The 18,125-nt window shown below is 30.1% G+C and overlaps 3 protein-coding genes across 3 annotated transcripts; all 3 read right to left on the bottom strand.

Annotated features, from left to right (window-relative positions):
• Positions 1-5,135: 5,135 nt before the first annotated feature.
• On the bottom strand, positions 5,136-5,627 carry LOC110649459 (arabinogalactan protein 1). Its single transcript, XM_021804037.2, has one exon. The coding sequence runs from the start codon at positions 5,625-5,627 to the stop codon at positions 5,136-5,138; it is 492 nt and encodes a 163-aa protein (XP_021659729.2).
• Positions 5,628-8,931: 3,304 nt separating this feature from the next.
• Positions 8,932-9,799, bottom strand: LOC110649467 (classical arabinogalactan protein 1). The gene has a single exon (XM_021804049.2). The coding sequence runs from the start codon at positions 9,463-9,465 to the stop codon at positions 9,073-9,075; it is 393 nt and encodes a 130-aa protein (XP_021659741.2). The 5' UTR covers positions 9,466-9,799; the 3' UTR covers positions 8,932-9,072.
• Positions 9,800-10,062: 263 nt separating this feature from the next.
• Positions 10,063-14,981, bottom strand: LOC110649466 (bifunctional riboflavin biosynthesis protein RIBA 1, chloroplastic). Its single transcript, XM_058151259.1, has 7 exons — positions 14,810-14,981; positions 13,611-14,010; positions 13,285-13,506; positions 12,256-12,578; positions 11,799-11,928; positions 10,950-11,246; positions 10,063-10,545 (listed from the first exon to the last, which is right to left on the bottom strand). The coding sequence occupies exons 1-7, from the start codon at positions 14,872-14,874 to the stop codon at positions 10,276-10,278; spliced, it is 1,707 nt and encodes a 568-aa protein (XP_058007242.1). The 5' UTR covers positions 14,875-14,981; the 3' UTR covers positions 10,063-10,275.
• Positions 14,982-18,125: the final 3,144 nt, after the last annotated feature.

Below are 18,125 nucleotides of genomic sequence, written 5' to 3'. Positions count from 1 at the left end.
GTCGTGGTGTACAACACGGCATATATGGAAAAAATTGTGTCATGACTTAAATTGCGATATTGATTGGCAACACTTGTATTCTCCGCTTATTTGATCGAATGGTGTTATTGATTTGCAAAACGATATTATTCAATTATTTGATCGAATTGTGTTATTGATTTGCAAAACGATATTATTCAGCTTATTTGATCAAATTGTGTCATTGATTGGAAAAAGCGTGTTATTCAAGAATTTGATCAAATTGTGTATGAATTGGCAATACGGTATTCTTAAGCTATTTGACTAAATTGTGTTATTATGAATTTTGATAATTTGTGAATTGGAGTTTAAATTCCTTATGACATTCATTGTCTTGAAATCAACTATGGTTTTAAGTATCCACTAATGATATGATTTATGAATTGTGATTTAAAATTGTATTTGGTTAATGTTGTGCACCACTGAGACATTGTCTCAGCGATAGCTTTTTATTGCTGTCGCAGGTAGAGAGATAGACAGGGCAGCAGACTAGGCTGCTAGTACCGCCAGCGAGAGATTTTGGGTATAGTGAGTATACCATATGTGGCATTTTGTAATCAGAATGTATATTCACTGTATGTATATTTTGTTCTTGGTTTTGAGATTGTAAATTTAAGTTGTATAATAAAGTTGTAAAATAATTATGAGTTATTTGGCTTGTAAAAATTGTGTTATATTTTTGTATCTTAGTCTTTGAAAATCACTGTGGATTTGACTTGAGAAATGTGTTGTGTTGATAAAAATGTTGGAGTTGAGATTTGAAATTATATTGAAGTGCTTTTTACAGGTTTTCTGAAGAACTGTTTTGTCCAAAATACAAATGGCACCTTGCCAAAATTTTTACAGATACTCCAAATAAATCAAATGAGTTAGTTGTTTCACTTCAGTTCACCAAAGTCTTTCACACCTGTAAATAGTGCTCACCACTGTAAAAGAAGAAAAGTTTTTAAAATCCCTTGTAGTGTATTTAATGGATTATCAGTAGACGGAGTTGGTAATTCATTAGGTATACTACGGGATCATGTTATGCCTTACAGAGGGGTAGGGTGTGACAACTCAAGCCGTGTCTACCCCAAAGGATCGGGTCCCAGCGAAGATCTCAAGCCGTGTCTACCCGTCTTATCCATAGTCAACACCACATCACACGCACGCCAACGCACGCACACTGCTCCAAATTACCACATCAACATCCATGGCACTTTAACAGTTATGAATGCAACATAAAACGTGCCTAGAGTTTAACTACATAGATACATACATATAAGTGATGCATGGGCATGCTTAAACATATAATAATATCGAAATTACAATTAAAATTAATATTTTACTCACAGACTTGACAACAGTTACTGTGGCGGCTGGGCGGAGGAAGAAGGCTGTTCCGGCTCACTTGATAATTTTATTACAATTATTTAATACAATTGACTCAATACAAACTAAGAAAAGACCAAATACGTCCTAAGTCGTACCGAAAATCCAACAGAGTCTCCCCTATACCTAGGACCTACCCAACCTGCAAATAGGTTTAAAACACACTTCTATATCCACCAACCATACACTCACAACTCAATCACACCACACAGCCCCTCCTGGGCCCATCCAAACAGTCATCAATCACAATATGTAAAATTACAGTTTAGTCCTTATAATTGACCCTTTTTGCAAAAACCACCCAAATAAACTCTAAAAATTCTAAAACTTTGCCCCGCGGGCCTTAGCAATATTACTAGGCTAATGCAAAAAGAATCATAATTTTCTAAGCTACCACGAATATTTTATGGATTTTTAATCCCATTTAAGTATTAGAAAATTATGAAAAAGTAAGGTTCGGGTTTATCTATGTCGATTCCGACTCCGGGGACGCCCTCGGGACGTCTGACAATGGTGGGATAGCCAAAATCTCGAACCAATTCAGAGACTTTTTCGGTAGCCGGTCTGTCTAGCCGGAAATTCACAGACCTGGACAACTATCGAATTTCCACTAATTGAAGATACTTACACGAAGCCCACAACACGGGGGTTAGTATAAAATTTTTACGGAATTTTCTAAGCCAATTTAATGCTCGGAAAAACACTACGAAATTCTGTGGGACCCACCGAAAAACGGTGTCAAAAAATTTTGAAATTTATATTGCTGTAAAGCTCTCGACCAGTGGAGGGCTCTGGTACTCTCGGTTTTCTCGTGGGGTTCACGGTTTGCGAGAAATCTAGCCCAAAAGTCAAAATGGGCTAAAACTTTCCGGACAAAAATTGGACAAACCGCTCGATGGATTTTGGTGTTCTTGGTGTCTATGGAAAGCTCTCGAGGTGCAAATGGGTTTAGACACAAGACCCGGCCTAATTGGTGGCCGGATCGGCCGAATTTCAGCTGGGAAGACAAAGCGGCGCGCTGCGCGACATTTCCCGGCGTTCCAGGCGGTGGGAGGAGGCTGGGGTGGCGCGCCGGCGAGGTGGGGAGGCTGGGGAGACGGCTAGTCGGTGAGGGGAGGTGAGAGGAGAGAGAAAACGGGAGAGAAAGAGAGAGAGGTGACGCGATGCGGGAAGAAAAAGAAGAAGGAGAAGGAGCCGGCCCAATCTGGTCCGGTTCGATTCGGCCGGTTTGATTAAGGATATAAAATTTTAAATTTTTTACTCTGCCTTGGGACCGAAAATGAGGCCCAAAAATTTTGAAAAAATTCTAAAAAACTCAAAAAAATTCGTAGACTCCAAATATATTTTTAGTTTTGCCACGTGGTCTTTAAATTAATTTTTAAAATCATCAAAGTTTTTATTTTCGGAAAATCGAACTCGATTTCTAAAATCTGAAAAATTTCAAATAATTTCCTAAAATTCAAATAAAATAAAATATCAATATTTACCCAAAAATAATAAATTTAAAAATTAGGGGTGTTACAGAAGTTATGAAAGACTAATTCTATTTGATTTGGAGGTGAAAATTGTTAGAGTCCAAGTTCAATGAGAATTAGGAATTAAATTAAAATTAGATATGATAAAAAAAATAGAAAGTTTAATAGAATTAAAATTAGAAAATTTAATAATAAAATCTTAAAAGAACTATATTTTAGTGACTTATTTATATGAGTAGTTATTATTGATGGAGTAGGCTTACGCTGAATCATGTTAAATTTTGTGTGGATGTAATTTTTACAATAGTATATGTATAGAACATATTTAGATTTATGTCCTTAGATCTACATTCATTACGATTAGATATAAGATTCTCTCCTCAATATAAAGTCTAACTCTACTCTTTATTGGGTTCTGTCTCCCCTCAGTTGGGTTCTGTCTCCCCTTAGTGGATTTTGTTTTGTTTACATTTCTTACAGTATTTGATGGGTTTGTTGATAGTTGAAAACAGAGTGTAAATTATTGACCACTTTTAATTGGGGACTTGAATCTTCAATTGTACGTAATGATATTATATTAATGGAGTCTTATAGTGTGACTATGGTAGATTAAATTTTTTGGCGGATCACAGAGGTAGTAAGTTTTTGAAAATTTCTTTTATTAAATTATATTGCTAAAGGTTTCTTTTATTGTCCAAAAAAAAAATGGCTTATTACTATCTAAAATATTATTATACATGAGTTTTTATTTTTTATATTTATATTTTTTTATACAAAAATTATACAGTATTTACATTATGATACATATGAATGAATGAATGAATGGTCAAATTTTCTAACAGAAAAATTTTAGCTAAAGAAATAATTGACTTGGCACTTTCTTCAGTCTTGTGGTCGTTGGTGCTAATTAATATGAAAAGCATAGAGCGTTAGCAATCAGTAAAAGGCTTTAATTAAATTGGTGCCTCTTTTTCCATTTTTTTTCCCAGGTGCGTGCCCTGTGGTGCAAGGCCAAGAAAAAAAAAATTATACATATTTTTAATATCCAAATGAAGAAAATAAATTTATTTTCATCCTTCTTTCCTCTTATTTCTTCCATCCCACTTTCCTCATAACATCCAGAGAGTCTTAGAGATTTTCCATATAATTTAAGGGAAATTCTTACTTAGATCGATCATGAATTTAAAATATAATTATATAAAATTTATGTATTTAATAAATAAATATTAAAAATAAAATTATATTATTATATTACTTGCCGCTAACGCTCTATGCTTAATAGAGAATTCCGAAGTGAGTTTAATAATTATTTTCTTCAAGGGAAACTCATGCTTAATGAATTATATTATTTTTTTTATATTATTATATTTTCTAACAGAAAATATCACAAATACAATATCCAAATGGAGAATTCCCAGGTGAGTTTAATAGTTATTTTTTTTTGTTATTAATCTTAAAAATTCATTTGCTAATTCATTTTAGTAATGAAAAAAAAAATCTATTATTATATTACTTGTCGCTAAAATGGAATGGTAATGAAATTTTAAATTCATTGTTAATTAAAAATAAATTAGCAACAGAATTTGCTAAATATCAATAAAATTCCGTAATTTATATTCTATTGCTAATTTATCAACGAAATATCAATCTGTTTTTTTTTTTTTTTAAATAACATTAATCCATTGTTAATTTACCAACTGAATGCTAATTCCTTTTTAATTTTAAAAAATAAATTTTAAATAAAATAATAAATTATTATTACAAATGCTAAAGAATATTATTTAAAAAAAATATTTTTATTCAAAATTAAGGTGAATTACAGAATCTCTCTTTTTGTGTGTATACATGTAATTAAGAAGTTTATGCTTTTCTTTTTTATATTAAAACAATGAATTTTATAGAAAATTCTAGTTGTGAATAATAATAATAATTATATAATATGTTGTGTAACTCATAAAAAAAAATCATACAAAATATAAATTTACTTTATTCCAAAATATAAGCCATCAGTAATCTTGAATATTGATATAAAAAAAATTTAATTTGTAATTTTTGTAATAATTAATTAATTTTCTTATATTTGTAAATTTTATTTTCAATAACAAAATTTTTTATTTTTTAACCAAACAAGAAGAACAAACCATCAACGCACACATTGACATTGGTCAACAACCAAAAAGACTATGTTAAATAAATAAAAATAAAAACTCCTCTTCACGCCATAAATAAGACTATACGTCAATACCCAATAGTCCTGTGCATCGACTAACTCTACATCGCCAAAACGGCAGCGAAGAAGCCAGCAGCCACAGTTCCAGAAAAAGCAAATCTGTTTGAAACGGCGCCGTTTTTAGGTGAAGGACCTTCAGATGGCGGGTCGGAGTTTGCGGATGGAGGAGGCGGACTAGTTGCTGGAGGAGGAGAAGACTCTGGAGTAGTAGTAGGAGGAGGAGGAGGAGGAGGAGGAGTAGTTGCTGGAGGAGGAGAAGACTCTGGAGCAGTAGTAGGAGGAGGAGGAGGAGTAGTTGCTGGAGGAGGAGAAGACTCTGGAGAGGGTGCTGGCGACGAATTACTCTCTTTAGGTGCAGAAGGAGAGACAGTTGGTCCAGATTGAGGAGCGGCGGCTGGTTCCGGAGTTGGAGTCGGTGACGACGGTGGAGATTTCATGGGAGAAGATGCTGGTGAGGACAAAGGAGATTGAGCTAAAGCGGAGGTCAAGAACAGTGCCATTAGCATCAAAACGACAACGCTTGAGCGAGCCATTATGAAGGAGGTGAAGACGCGCAAAAGTTGCAGAGACTAGAACTTGTTCGCTGAAACAGAGAGAGTCAGCTTGACGATGGAAGGAAGGGAGGGGAGAATGGGGGGAGGTATTTATAGAGTGTGTCCGTTTAATTATTTCGTAGTCAATAAGTTATTTCTACACCGTTGGATTAGCTAGAACTTGTTTCACACGACTGTCATCAACGGTAAGGATTGTTTTATTTTTTTTTTTTTATTTTTGCAATGAGAGCCCCACTTGTAAGGGAAAATACACTATTTTTTTTTATAAATAACTAAAATATAATTAAAATTTAAATATAAAAAAATAAATATAAGTTATTTAAAGTTAATTTTATATAAAAATAAGTTTAATAATTATTAAATTAAATATTAATATTTTTATTATGCATTTTAATTTATTTTATATAAATATAATATTAATTAAATTTTTTTTTTAAAAAAATATTAATTTTAATTTAATAATTATAAAATACATTTTTATCTTAGTCAACTTATATTAATAAGCACTTCAACATTTGGAGGGCACTAGAACGTGTGTGTGTGGGGTTATGTGGGTAACCGCAAACAGACAGTCGTGAATGGATCACAGTCGTGCACGTGGAATGTGATTTGTACATCGTGGTCATAGGGTTCGAGAAATGAAAATTTTGTGGTGGGTCCACATACGTGGAAGCCATCTATTTGGAAACCCGAGTGATACGTTTGTTGGACTGTTTCTTTACTCCGTTTACTTCTTGGTCAACAAAATAAAGTGCAATTCCATTTCTCTCCTCGCATTTATTTAATCAATAAATAACGAATGCGAGGTTTTTGAAAGTAATTTTTTTTATTTATATTATTATAAATAAATTTCATCTACTAAATATATGTAAATTTATAATAAATTAAATATAAATAACAATTTTTTTTATAAAATTTTATTTTATTTTTTTAAAGTCGATTTAAGAAATAGACAAAAACTTTTCATTTTATTTTTCTATAATTAAAAATTTATTATTGTATTTGTACCTAACTTTTGCCATGACCCTTTTTTATTATAATCCGACAATAAAATAAACTAATTCCAGATTGAACGTGCTGAGGTTGATCAAATGTAAGGACTTGTGATCCATTGGGGGGTAATTTATAAATTAGTCATTAAAATATAATAAAAATTATAATTTAATTTTTATATTTTTTAAAGAAAAAGAAGTTAGCCCAATTCTATTAACAAAGACAATTTAATCTTCATGGAATACTTGGTGAAACCCACTGACACGTTTTTCGTGAAAATGGCGTTGTGGAAGGTTGGGCATTTTTCATCGACGTCACAAACCAGAGTCTCATATTTCTCATAGCCCTCGTCATTTTCCACTTGTGTCTTACATTTTATGAGTATCTCCCATAGCACTAGTTATGAGTATAGTGGATTCAGTTAAAATTAAATAAGAAAAAAATTTAATCAAATCAAATTCAATTAATTTTATTTTATTTTATTTTATTTAATTCAGTTTAGTTTACGATTTATTCATTTTAAAATTTTTTAATTATTTTTATATCATTTTCATTTCAATTCTAATTATATTTCTTAAAATTAATCACAAAATAAACTAATTGATTTTCTTCAATTCTATTCTATGATTTTCCTAAAAAAACAAAATCAAATAAAATAATTAAAAAATTAAAATAAAATAAAAATTAAATTATTAAAAAATTGAATTAAAATTTTAAATTAAATTTATTTTTTTATTTGAATTAAATATTGCACATCCCTAATTGTGTACTACAGTAAATGCTTCGTGAGTTAGCATATAGAATAATATATTCATTATAAATATAAAAAATATGTAAATACAATAAATTAAAATAAAAATAAGAGGGAAAATTATAAAAAAATATCCAATGATTTCATTAATTTTCACTTCTAAGGCGAGTTTGTGACAAAGTTTTAGCCAACGACGATTTTCTATTTTCTTTCCTCAGAAGGTGCTGACGCAAAAAAAAAAAAAAAAAAAAAAAAAAAAAAAAACCGCTAACATGTAAGAAAAAAATTATTGACGTGAAATATTAAATAATAAAAAAATTATCATGTAATTTTATCAATTTATCATCTTAGAGTTTGAGATTTTTTTTTTTTACTTTAAAATTTGAGATTTATTTTATGATAAAATAATAATTTTATAATAACATAATATTTTATTGGCATTGAAATAAAATTTTTAAATTTTACATGCAGTTAAAATATTTCGTATAAAAAACAGAATTTATTTATTTTAAATATAGTGATTTAAAAAGTGAAAGTATAATCATGCAAAGTTTTACATGAAGACCTTTGATTTTTGGTTTATTAGTCATTTTTTCTTCCTTTTCGTCAAATTCTTCTAATTTAGAGACTTGACTTTCAAAAAAAATTAAAACTAGTAAATTAAGTTTTTCCAAAAAATATGCATTAATTTTTTCATAATATTAAAAGCAACTCATATTTAAAAAATAAAGATTTTCAAATTCTGACTATTTTTGAAAATTAAATATTTTGCTAATAGTAAGAAAAATTAATGGCTGTTTAGTTTAACCGTTGAATACAACTAATAGCTGTTAGCTGATAAACTGTTAGCTAATAGCTGATGATAGCTGTTTTATATTAAGTGTTTAATAAAATTATATTTAGTTATTATTGTTGATATATGAAATGACTAATAAGAGTATCATATAATTTATTTAATTTTTAAATAAATATAAAATTATAAATTTATTACATTATATTATTTATTTTATTAATAAATTAAATATTTATTATTAAATTAATATATTATATTATTTAAATAAATATATAATTATTAATCTATTATATTATAAAATAATTATTTTTTAAGATAATTAAATAATTTTAAAAATATAAATAAAATAATAAAATAATTATTATTGTTAATAGAAAAATTTATAATTAATTTTAAGCTTTTAGATATAAATAAATATTTTATATTATTAATAAAAAATATTTTAATAAAGTTAAAATACGTTAATTAAATGTTAAAATTATAAATAAAAAATAAAAATATTAATAATATTAATTTTTAAATTAAATAAAAAAAATAATATAATCAAAATAAAAAATAAAATCAAATCAGTTATAGTTGATGAGAAACAGCTTTAAAAATAGAATTGATACAAATTGTAGTCGATAGGTAGCATATCAATTGCACATCTATTTTTTTAAACTTATCAAATACTATAACTTACTTGTTTAGATATCCATCAGCTATTAGCTGTATCTAATAAATAAATCAAACACTCCCTAAAAAAATAATACAAAAATTTAAATTTTTTTTCAGATAAAATAATACAAAGAATTGCTAAAAAATGTAAATAATTAAAATGAAACACATTTCAGACAAACATATATAATATATTATATATTCAGAGAAACATATATAATATATTCACTCTATAACACCAAAACGGCAGCGAAAGCACCGGCAGCTAGAGACCCAGCAATAGCAAATCTATTTAATCCCACACCGTTTTCAGCAGGAGCAGGGGCTTCAGATGGTGTGCCAGAAATTGAGGAAGGAGGGAAAGCAATTGTAGCAGGAGCCGGGGAAGACAGAGAAGGAGGAGATGGAGGCGAGTCAACAGTAGCCGGTGATGGCGCATTTGCCTGTGGAGTCTTCAATGGAGAAGGCGCAGATACAGGTTGCTTAACGGTAGAAGCAGGTGTTTGAGTAGCTACCGGAGATTTTGTCGGAGAAGATACAGGGGAGGATGTTGGTGACTGTGCCACGGAGGACACCGCAAGCACCGCCATTAACATCAAGAACACTAAGCTTGAACGAGCCATAGCAGTTGCTTTTCTTGTTCAATGAGGTCGGAACACGCAGAATGAGAGTGGTGCAAGTATGATGATAAATTACGGTGAGAGGGGATATATATATAGATATATATAGCAGATTCGGTGTGAGTTGTTTTGGTCAAATCAAGAGCCGTTAGATTTTCTGTATCTTTAAGGCACGAATTGTGAGGGAAATGAACGGTTCAGATGTGGTGATGGAAAAGACCAGCTGGAGGGATTGATTTTGGGTGTGCAAAATCATGATAGTGGGGACCAGGTAAGGCAAAAAGACACACGGTGTTTTTGGACTGGTGGGGTCGGTGAGTGTTGTCAATTAATTATGGCCGTACACGTGTTGTGGAATTTGAAAAGTGGAAGGAAGGACAATTTGCCCTTTGCATAACGGTCAAAAAAATGGAAAAGCGGAGTGTTTTGGTTTCGGAGAATGCGGTGAGAAAGTCCGCAGTGATTCAGGGAATTTAATTTATGGGAAGAACCTGGATAACACGTTGAATTATTTTTAGAAATTGATCTGACAATTTCTTCTTCCAGTGATCAACAACACTGGATTTGCATCAATGGGATCTCTCATGTCTGGTTTACACCTTTTAAGAAGAAAATGAATGAATGGCTTTTCAGTGCAGTGCAGTACATAATTCTTTCAGCAGAACTTTATTTTGCCAAGCAAGTGTAATCATAGTTAAGAGTTTCTCACTAGAGAATGATAAAAGAATTTGAATTCGTCTCCATGATCAGTCCGATTGATAATTATGCCATTCTTTTGTGTGACTCGTGGGTGTCGAAGCCGGAGCACCTTGCTCATCGGTTAGAAGTAGCATCTGCTGCAGTGTTGATGCTAGGTTTACCATTTTCATTGGTGAGATTGCTTAATTGGCCATTGAATTCTACTCCATAGATATGACCCATTTTAGCACGTTTGGTCTCCAGATACCTCTTGTTTTCCTTTGTGATGGTAGTTAACAAAGGAATCCTACCTGCAACTGTCAAACCATAGCCCTTGAGCCCAATGTACTTTGCAGGGTTGTTTGTCATCAACTTCATTGTTCGGACACCCAGATCCTGTAATATCTGCAACGAAAATGAAACAAGTTTTAACACAAAAGAATATTCATCCAATTGAATTTCAATATTACCAAGATCAAGAATAGTGTCTAGCAAATTAAACAAAAGATTCTTATTCGGTTAAAAAATGTCATTTTATAATTTGGAAGGTCATGATCAACAGTTCCATTAAGATCACAGGACTCACAGCTAAACCTGAGGATGCAGAAATATATTATTATAAAATGAAGCAAAAAGCAACTTCCTTTTGTTATTAATTTTGTTTTACTTCTTCTAGGTTGATTAGAGTAAATGGCTATAGAGAAGTATCAAATTTAGTTGCTCCAAATGCCTGGTCAAGCGTGACGATGCTTCATTTTGTTTTATATGGAGTAAATAAAGCCAAAAGCAGAAACCCTAATAGGGATTACCTGGGCACCAATGCCATATTCTCGTGAATCAACAGGCAGTCCTAGTTCTTCATTTGCTTCAACTGTATCACGCCCAGCATCCTGTAGGTCGTAAGCACGGAGCTTGTGGCCCAAACCAATTCCTCTTCCTTCATGCCCCCGGAGGTATATCAGCACACCCCTGCCAGCAGCCTCAATCTGCTGCATTGCGAGTGCCAATTGGTTCCCACAGTCACATCTGGCAGAACCAAATATATCTCCTGTGAGGCATTCTGAATGCACCCTCACAAGAATATCCTGTCCATCCCCAATCTCACCCTGTTTGGGCAATACAGTTGCTCACAAGTAAGAATCCCTCTAATTTAAACTGAATATAATAAGAACTGATGCATGCTTGCATTTGAATTGTGTAGTAAAAGTAGAAGACTGTATTCCCACCAAGTTTTAAAGTTATGGGCACAGTATCTAGTAATTACCATTCCATCCCATATTTTGAATTAATCATAACAATTAGTCCAATTTAATAATTGTTGTTAACAATTGTAGCAAATATGATTGTGTAGCATATGCCTTAGTACAAAGGTGCTTGTTTTTAGAAAATCAAAACTGAATAAAGACAAGGTAGGAAGGGCAAAATTTAAGACATTTTTTTTTTTTTATCAAATGGTAAATAAACCACTATATAACAAGTATTCCCTCATCCCACCGCATTCTTTTTAGACCTACCAGACTTCAAAACCATAGAAGCAATTATGGTAACAACACATTTTAAATTTTAAGCAGTCCAGTAAATTTATTCTACCCTAATTTTGGAGAAGATCCCAAAAGAATTTGAAATTGCTCGAGTATCAAATAATAAACATTGCTCACCTTAACCATTGCAATATGTTCAATGCCATCTAATATTGACCTATAACAGTAAGCTGTAAATGGACCCCACATTGTTGGTATCCGAGCAGCAGAAGAACGATCTACTAATTTCTCTCTCTTCCTCCTATACCTGTCAATTATGATCCATGTATTTGTTAATGAGACTGACAATAAGTTTTCTAGCAGTGACATCAATGAAGATGAATATAAAGGATGCAATATAGCAGAAGAATGCAAGGATCTATGAGCTGGTATATTCACAATCAGCTGCCAACTCAAAATGGCAGTTGGAGTACACAGAATTTGAAGGGCAAGAGAGCTTGTAACCATAAAAATGCTTTACTCTATTAAAATATATAGCAGATGAAGAAACAGACACTGACAAAGCTAATTAACCGTAGAGTCCTTTTGAAATAAGCAGAAAGTAAAGCTCCTAAAAGAACAGGAAATACTTTACCTGATTAAATCAGCAATAGATATAATTTTTAAATTCTCCTGCTGTGCAAATTGACGAAGCTTTGGCAATCTAGCCATGGAGCCATCATCATCTACAATCTCACATAGAACTCCAACAGGGTCCAATCCAGCTAGAACAGCAAGATCAACAGAAGCTTCTGTATGTCCAGCTCTTTTCAAAACGCCACCCTCCCTGTACCTCAATGGAAAAATATGGCCTGGTCGGTTGAAGTCCTTGGGCTTTGAATCTCTGTTTGCCAAAGCTAACACGGTTGTTGCCCTGTCATGAGCTGAAACCCCTGTGGTTGTACCATGTTTGGCATCCTACAAAAGATATTTAGAGCCGCAAATAAAAACTTCAGAACTATTGTGTTTTAAAAGTACATTAATGCACACAATGAATGCATAACTTCTTATATCTGGAAAATACTAAGAGCAAGGGACTGTAAACCTCTGCTTGACAGGATCTGAGGGAACATTCACAAAGCGTAAGGAATTTATCTTTTGCAAGAAGAGGAGCGCTTACAAAATAACAGTTTTATGGCATGAAATTGTGATGGTTTGTAATAAATCTGTTATTGCCTGAAAATAATTGAAGAAACCAAACAGTAATTTAATGCTTTTCTTTGGATAAATGAAGTTACTTATCTGAAAGAAAGAGAACATCTAACTACTGAAAAAGCCAATCAGACACTACAATAAGGTGATGTACTCTGTTATATCTCCATCATGTCAGAAGTAGCATCAAATGAAAAGAATAGAAGAAAAGGTTTCATCATAGACATTTCAGAGTCTATTGCATATAAACATTTTATGTTTTATATTTTTCAAAACATATTATGAAAACAGAAATATATTTATCAAGTACAATTATGACTACAATTAAATTTCAAAAGTTAGAAATCACCTCTCATGAATGAAAAACTTGCTTATTTCTAATGAAATGCTATCAATGCAAATGACATTGACAAGAGAAATCAATTATTCCATATCTGAAAACACCAGTAAAAAAAAAGAAAAAGGTATATACCACTGTCACTGTGAATGCAGTGCAAAGTTTTTCATCATTTTCATTTTGGGTAACCATTAAAGGGAGTTGCAACCTGTCAAGATATTCACCAGCCATGCTCACACAAACTATTCCAGTACCGTGCTTCACAATAAAAGCCATAGCTTCAGGTGTTGCCAACTGTGCTGCCATGATAAGATCCCCTTCATTTTCTCTGTCTTCGTCGTCTACAACCACTACCATCTAAAATGAAAAATGTAATCAGCAATGCAACAATGAGAAGATATATTTTAAAGTAGTTATTGCTGAAAATGCTACCATAAATTACCACATGGAAAAAAAAATACCTTTCCTTGACGAATATCCTCAATGGCCTCAGGTATGGAGGAAAATCCTTCTGTGGGGCGATCCAAATCAAACTCATCATTATCGATAGGGAAGCCACTGAGGATGGCAGCAGTATCTGCTACAAGGGTTCCAAATGCTATTGCATCAGGCTGTAATTTAATTTCAACTGGTTTGTTATCAATTAAAGTCCTCTTTGCTGCAGCATTATTGCCATTGGAATAGGACAACAGGTCACCTTCATCAGATACTACTGCTGCTTGAATTTTGCCAACACCCTTAATACTGAAGGGAGATTTAGTACCATTAATGCAGATGAAATTGGCGTTCAATGTGCACCCATTTGTGGAAAATGAATTTACTCCATGTAATCCATTGAACAATTTGAAGTTTCTCCATGCCCTGTGTAAAAAGTAAGGGGTGAATAAACATTTTATTGTCTAAAATGATAAGACAGGAACAATAAAAGAAGAAAAGCCACTCTGCTAGCAGTTGTAGAACCAAATTCATGAAGCCAAGCCTAGATCAGCTTACTATAATATAAACTTCTCAAAAAAACATAAATCTAATGATATATCAACAATCATTTTTCATGAACTACATAAAATTTGCGTAAAGAAGAAAAACTATTATCAATGATAAAGTCACAAGAGAAGTGCAACTATTTACTTGGTGGATTAATTGCTTTCCAATCTGTTCATAAAATAATCGGTAAAAATTTTTGTTCTTTTGAAGTAATTTTAGTCATTGCCAACCAAATACAGGCATAACTCCCCTTTCTAGAAATTCTTCTTCTAGAATAAACATCATGAAAATATCGACTGGAAATTGATGACTATTAGCCATTCATTTTCATAAAAGAACAATGAATCAAACAAAGCAAACATCTACTGGAAAAGCAAACGAATAGGAAAAGCAAAGAAAGAAGAGAAAAGCCCAATTACAATAATAATAAAAAAATGATACAAGATTAAACAACAAAAAAAAAAAAAGAAAACTTTACCCAACAACATGAAAGCAAAGAAAGAAGAGAGAAGCCCAATTGCAATTAAAAAAAAAATTCTACACGAATATCCCCAAAAAAAAAAAAGGAAAACTTTACCCAATAACATGAAAACCCAGAAGAGTTCTAACATGTTAAGCTATTAAAAATTCAAGAAAGTAAAGAAAAAGAAGAAAACAGGAACAAAGGAGAACTCACTGGGTACAAGGGAGAGCTGTTCTGGCAGTTGTTGAAGAGCAAGAAGGGACGTTAATAGAAGCCATTTCTTGGTTAAGGCCTCCGCAAGAAGAGATCAACTCTTATACTTTTGAATCTGGAGACCAAATAGGCCTCATGTGCATATATTTATAAAGCTGTCGGAAGGAAAGAGGAGGCAAAATTGAAGGTCAGCAGAGACGATGAAACAACTGCGAATTTGCACGAGAGGATCATTCTTACCCGCGGGTGACGTGCGTGGCGTTTCACCAACCAGTGGAAATCGTGTCAACAATTAGGAACTTATATAATTATAATATTATAAAATTTTAATTTTAAAATATAATATAAATTTTTAAATTTTACATAATAATTTTTTTTTTATTTTTAATTATTAAATTTTTAATTAAAAATTAATGTGAATAGTTTTCACATGGTACTTAATCAATATTTTTCTCTATTTTTTTATATAAAATATAAAATTATTCTTTTTATATATAAAAAATTATTCTGTTTATGAAAAAAAATAATAATTTACACATAATAAAAAAAAAATATTGACTAAATTTTATATTAAAATTATCTAAGTCAATATCTAACTAATAATTAAATATTAGAGAGATTTTATTGTATAAAATTTAAAAGTTGATAGAGTTTTATATTATATTTTTAAATTAAAAAATTATAATATTATAATTAGATAAATTTAAAGATGACTATTAAAATTTATCCCAACAATTAATAACTTTTATTTTATATTTGGAGTTCACCGGTTTCATTTTCGCCAATCTAATTTTCTTAAATTCAACAATCTACCACTTTTACGTAAATACTTAAATATTATTTTTCAATATATAAATATATTTTATAATTTATTTTGCTTTTAAGATATTGCTAAAAAAGGATTATTCAGTGTTTTTCAAAGTATATATAATTTCACTCTCCTATAAATAAGAAAAAATTAAAATTTTGTCTAAAAATTCACTACCTTTGTAGAGCTTTCAATGTCTGCTATAATTTTTTTTCTTACTAAGGGTGAGCATAATTTAATTTAAATAAATAATTAATATATATTTTTTATAATTTATACTTTATTTATTTCATATAAAATAATTTTTATATGAAAATATTTTATTAAAATATTTTTTATTATTTAATTATAATATTACAATAATATATATATATATATTAATAAGATTATTAAAATTTAAAAAATAAAAAATAATTTTATCATGATTTACTCTTTTGAAAAGAGGAAGTAATTTTTTGAAAAAATCACATAGTTTTAAGAAAATATTTTCTCTTTAATTACAAAAAGTATTTTCTATGAATGTCTAAACACTAGAAAATATGAAAAAATAATTTTTATAAAACAAATGGAGTCTTAGTTTGATTCGATTCGATATATATTTTAAGAAATATAATTTCACTTTGATTAATTTTTTAAAGAAAAATTTGATAAAATTAAATCCAACTAAATAATTTTTGAATTAATTATTATTAAATTTCAAATTTTAACTTTATAAGAAGAGCAAAGGAGAGGGAAGGAGTTTAAGAGGAGGATTTGAATAAATCCATATAGAAAGCATTCAATTTTAAGGGTTTTGGATTGAAGGGGCTATAGAGGGTTAGAGAGAATGCATGTAATTTAAGTTAGGATAATTTTTTTACAATGAATTAATGGAATTTTAATTTTTTGAGTAAAAATTATTTAATTAACATAATTGAAATTTAAAAGTTTTAATATAAATATTAAAATATAGGGAAGAAATTTCGAAAATTAAATATTAAATTAATATTTTTCAAAAATTAATCAATTAAATTAATATTTTTCAATTGTTTCAAAAAACATTTTTTTCACTTGTGAATTCTCACTTTAACAAATAAAAATTAGGTATAATATATGACCAAGCTGCTGGCAAGCACGTGGGGATCGATGAATGCGTGCACAATATGGGAAATGCAGGGTGGTTAGGCTTAGCTGGCAAAACTTCCACCGCCTTTCGTTTAAGACGAGAAAACGTGATACTTGAGTGTGACTATGCAACGGTGTCGCTTGGAGATGGCCCGCCGCCGTTTACTTTATCTTTACCCAAAACGGAAATTCCTTTTATAATTAGTAAAGGGAGATTTTTCAAATATTTTCATACATTACATCCATTCTCATTTATTATTATTTTTTTTTTAAAAAAACACATTCAACATAATTATTTTAATTTTTAAAATAAGTAATAATTAAGAATATATGTGAATATATTAAATAAATTAGCATTTGAATTTGTTTCCACTTGAATGAAAATAATGCGTTTACTAATATAAATTTTAAATTATCATATATCAAAGAAAATTAATAAACTTTTCCGTCCACTGAATTTTTTTTTCTAATATTTATTACTATTAAATTAATATTATCAAAATATCTACAGCAATTCAAAATATGAAAAATTTTAATTTAAATTTAATTTATTATAAATATAAATGTATAAATTTTATATATTTGATAAATAAATTCTATATAGAGACTGAGTATTCGGTTCAATCAAACTGAATCGAAATGAATCATTAAAATCAAATTAATCAAATTATTATATTTTAGTTATCAAATCAAGCTAAAATAAATGAAAAATCAAACCAAATTGAATTACTCTATTTTAGTTTAATTTGATTTGAGTTGATCGATTTTTGAGTTTAGATACATTTTTTTAATTTATATTTGATTTTCAATTCATTTAATTTAATTTTGACGTTGATTTTAACTTTATAACCATTAATCAATGAAATTAAACAATTTATATATATAAAATCACATATAATTTATAAATTTTTTATAAAAATAAATTAATTTAAAAATTAATAAAGGAATTTAATTTGATTTAATTCAACCGAACTTTTTCTTTAAAATCAAACCGAGTCCAAATAAATAAAATTCTTAAAATATAAAATTAAAACAAATTAAATTACTTAAAAAATTAAATTAAATTATCAAATTCAAGTAATTTAATTTGATTTATTTTATTTAAACTAAATAATGCCGACCTCCGATTCTATCACGTGAGGAAAATCTTTATATATATATATATATATATATATTGGCCAATGAAATGAGAGGGGTGAGGGAAGTATGTGATGAGCAGGTGAGGAAATAAGCAGAGGATAAAAGGAAAATGGTGGCTAAGAATTAATTAAAAAGTACAAGACGTAATCGCGTCCCCACATACTGAATGAAAGGTGGCGAACAGCGCAAGGATACGCTGTTTGCGTCTTTCAAGCTGCACAAAAGTTTTTCAGAATTTTCTACACCCTTGACCCCCACCGTTAC

The sequence above is a fragment of the Hevea brasiliensis genome, chromosome 8 (genome assembly GCF_030052815.1).
Source record: "Hevea brasiliensis isolate MT/VB/25A 57/8 chromosome 8, ASM3005281v1, whole genome shotgun sequence".
In the NCBI taxonomy this organism is placed as follows: Eukaryota; Viridiplantae; Streptophyta; class Magnoliopsida; order Malpighiales; family Euphorbiaceae; genus Hevea; species Hevea brasiliensis.
This window is presented reverse-complemented; position numbering and strand designations above follow the sequence as displayed.

Bases quoted from the DNA above. Each gene is read 5' to 3' on its own strand.
- LOC110649459 (XM_021804037.2), bottom strand. From the start codon at position 5,627: ATGGCTCGCTCAAGCGTTGTCGTTTTGATGCTAATGGCACTGTTCTTG.
- LOC110649467 (XM_021804049.2), bottom strand. From the start codon at position 9,465: ATGGCTCGTTCAAGCTTAGTGTTCTTGATGTTAATGGCGGTGCTTGCG.
- LOC110649466 (XM_058151259.1), bottom strand. From the start codon at position 14,874: ATGGCTTCTATTAACGTCCCTTCTTGCTCTTCAACAACTGCCAGAACA. The intron at 13,507-13,610 runs GTATTTTTTTTT...TTTTCATTTTAG, and splicing joins AGGATATTCGTCAAGGAAAG to ATGGTAGTGGTTGTAGACGA. The intron at 10,546-10,949 runs GTAATCCCTATT...TTTTCGTTGCAG, and splicing joins AATATGGCATTGGTGCCCAG to ATATTACAGGATCTGGGTGT.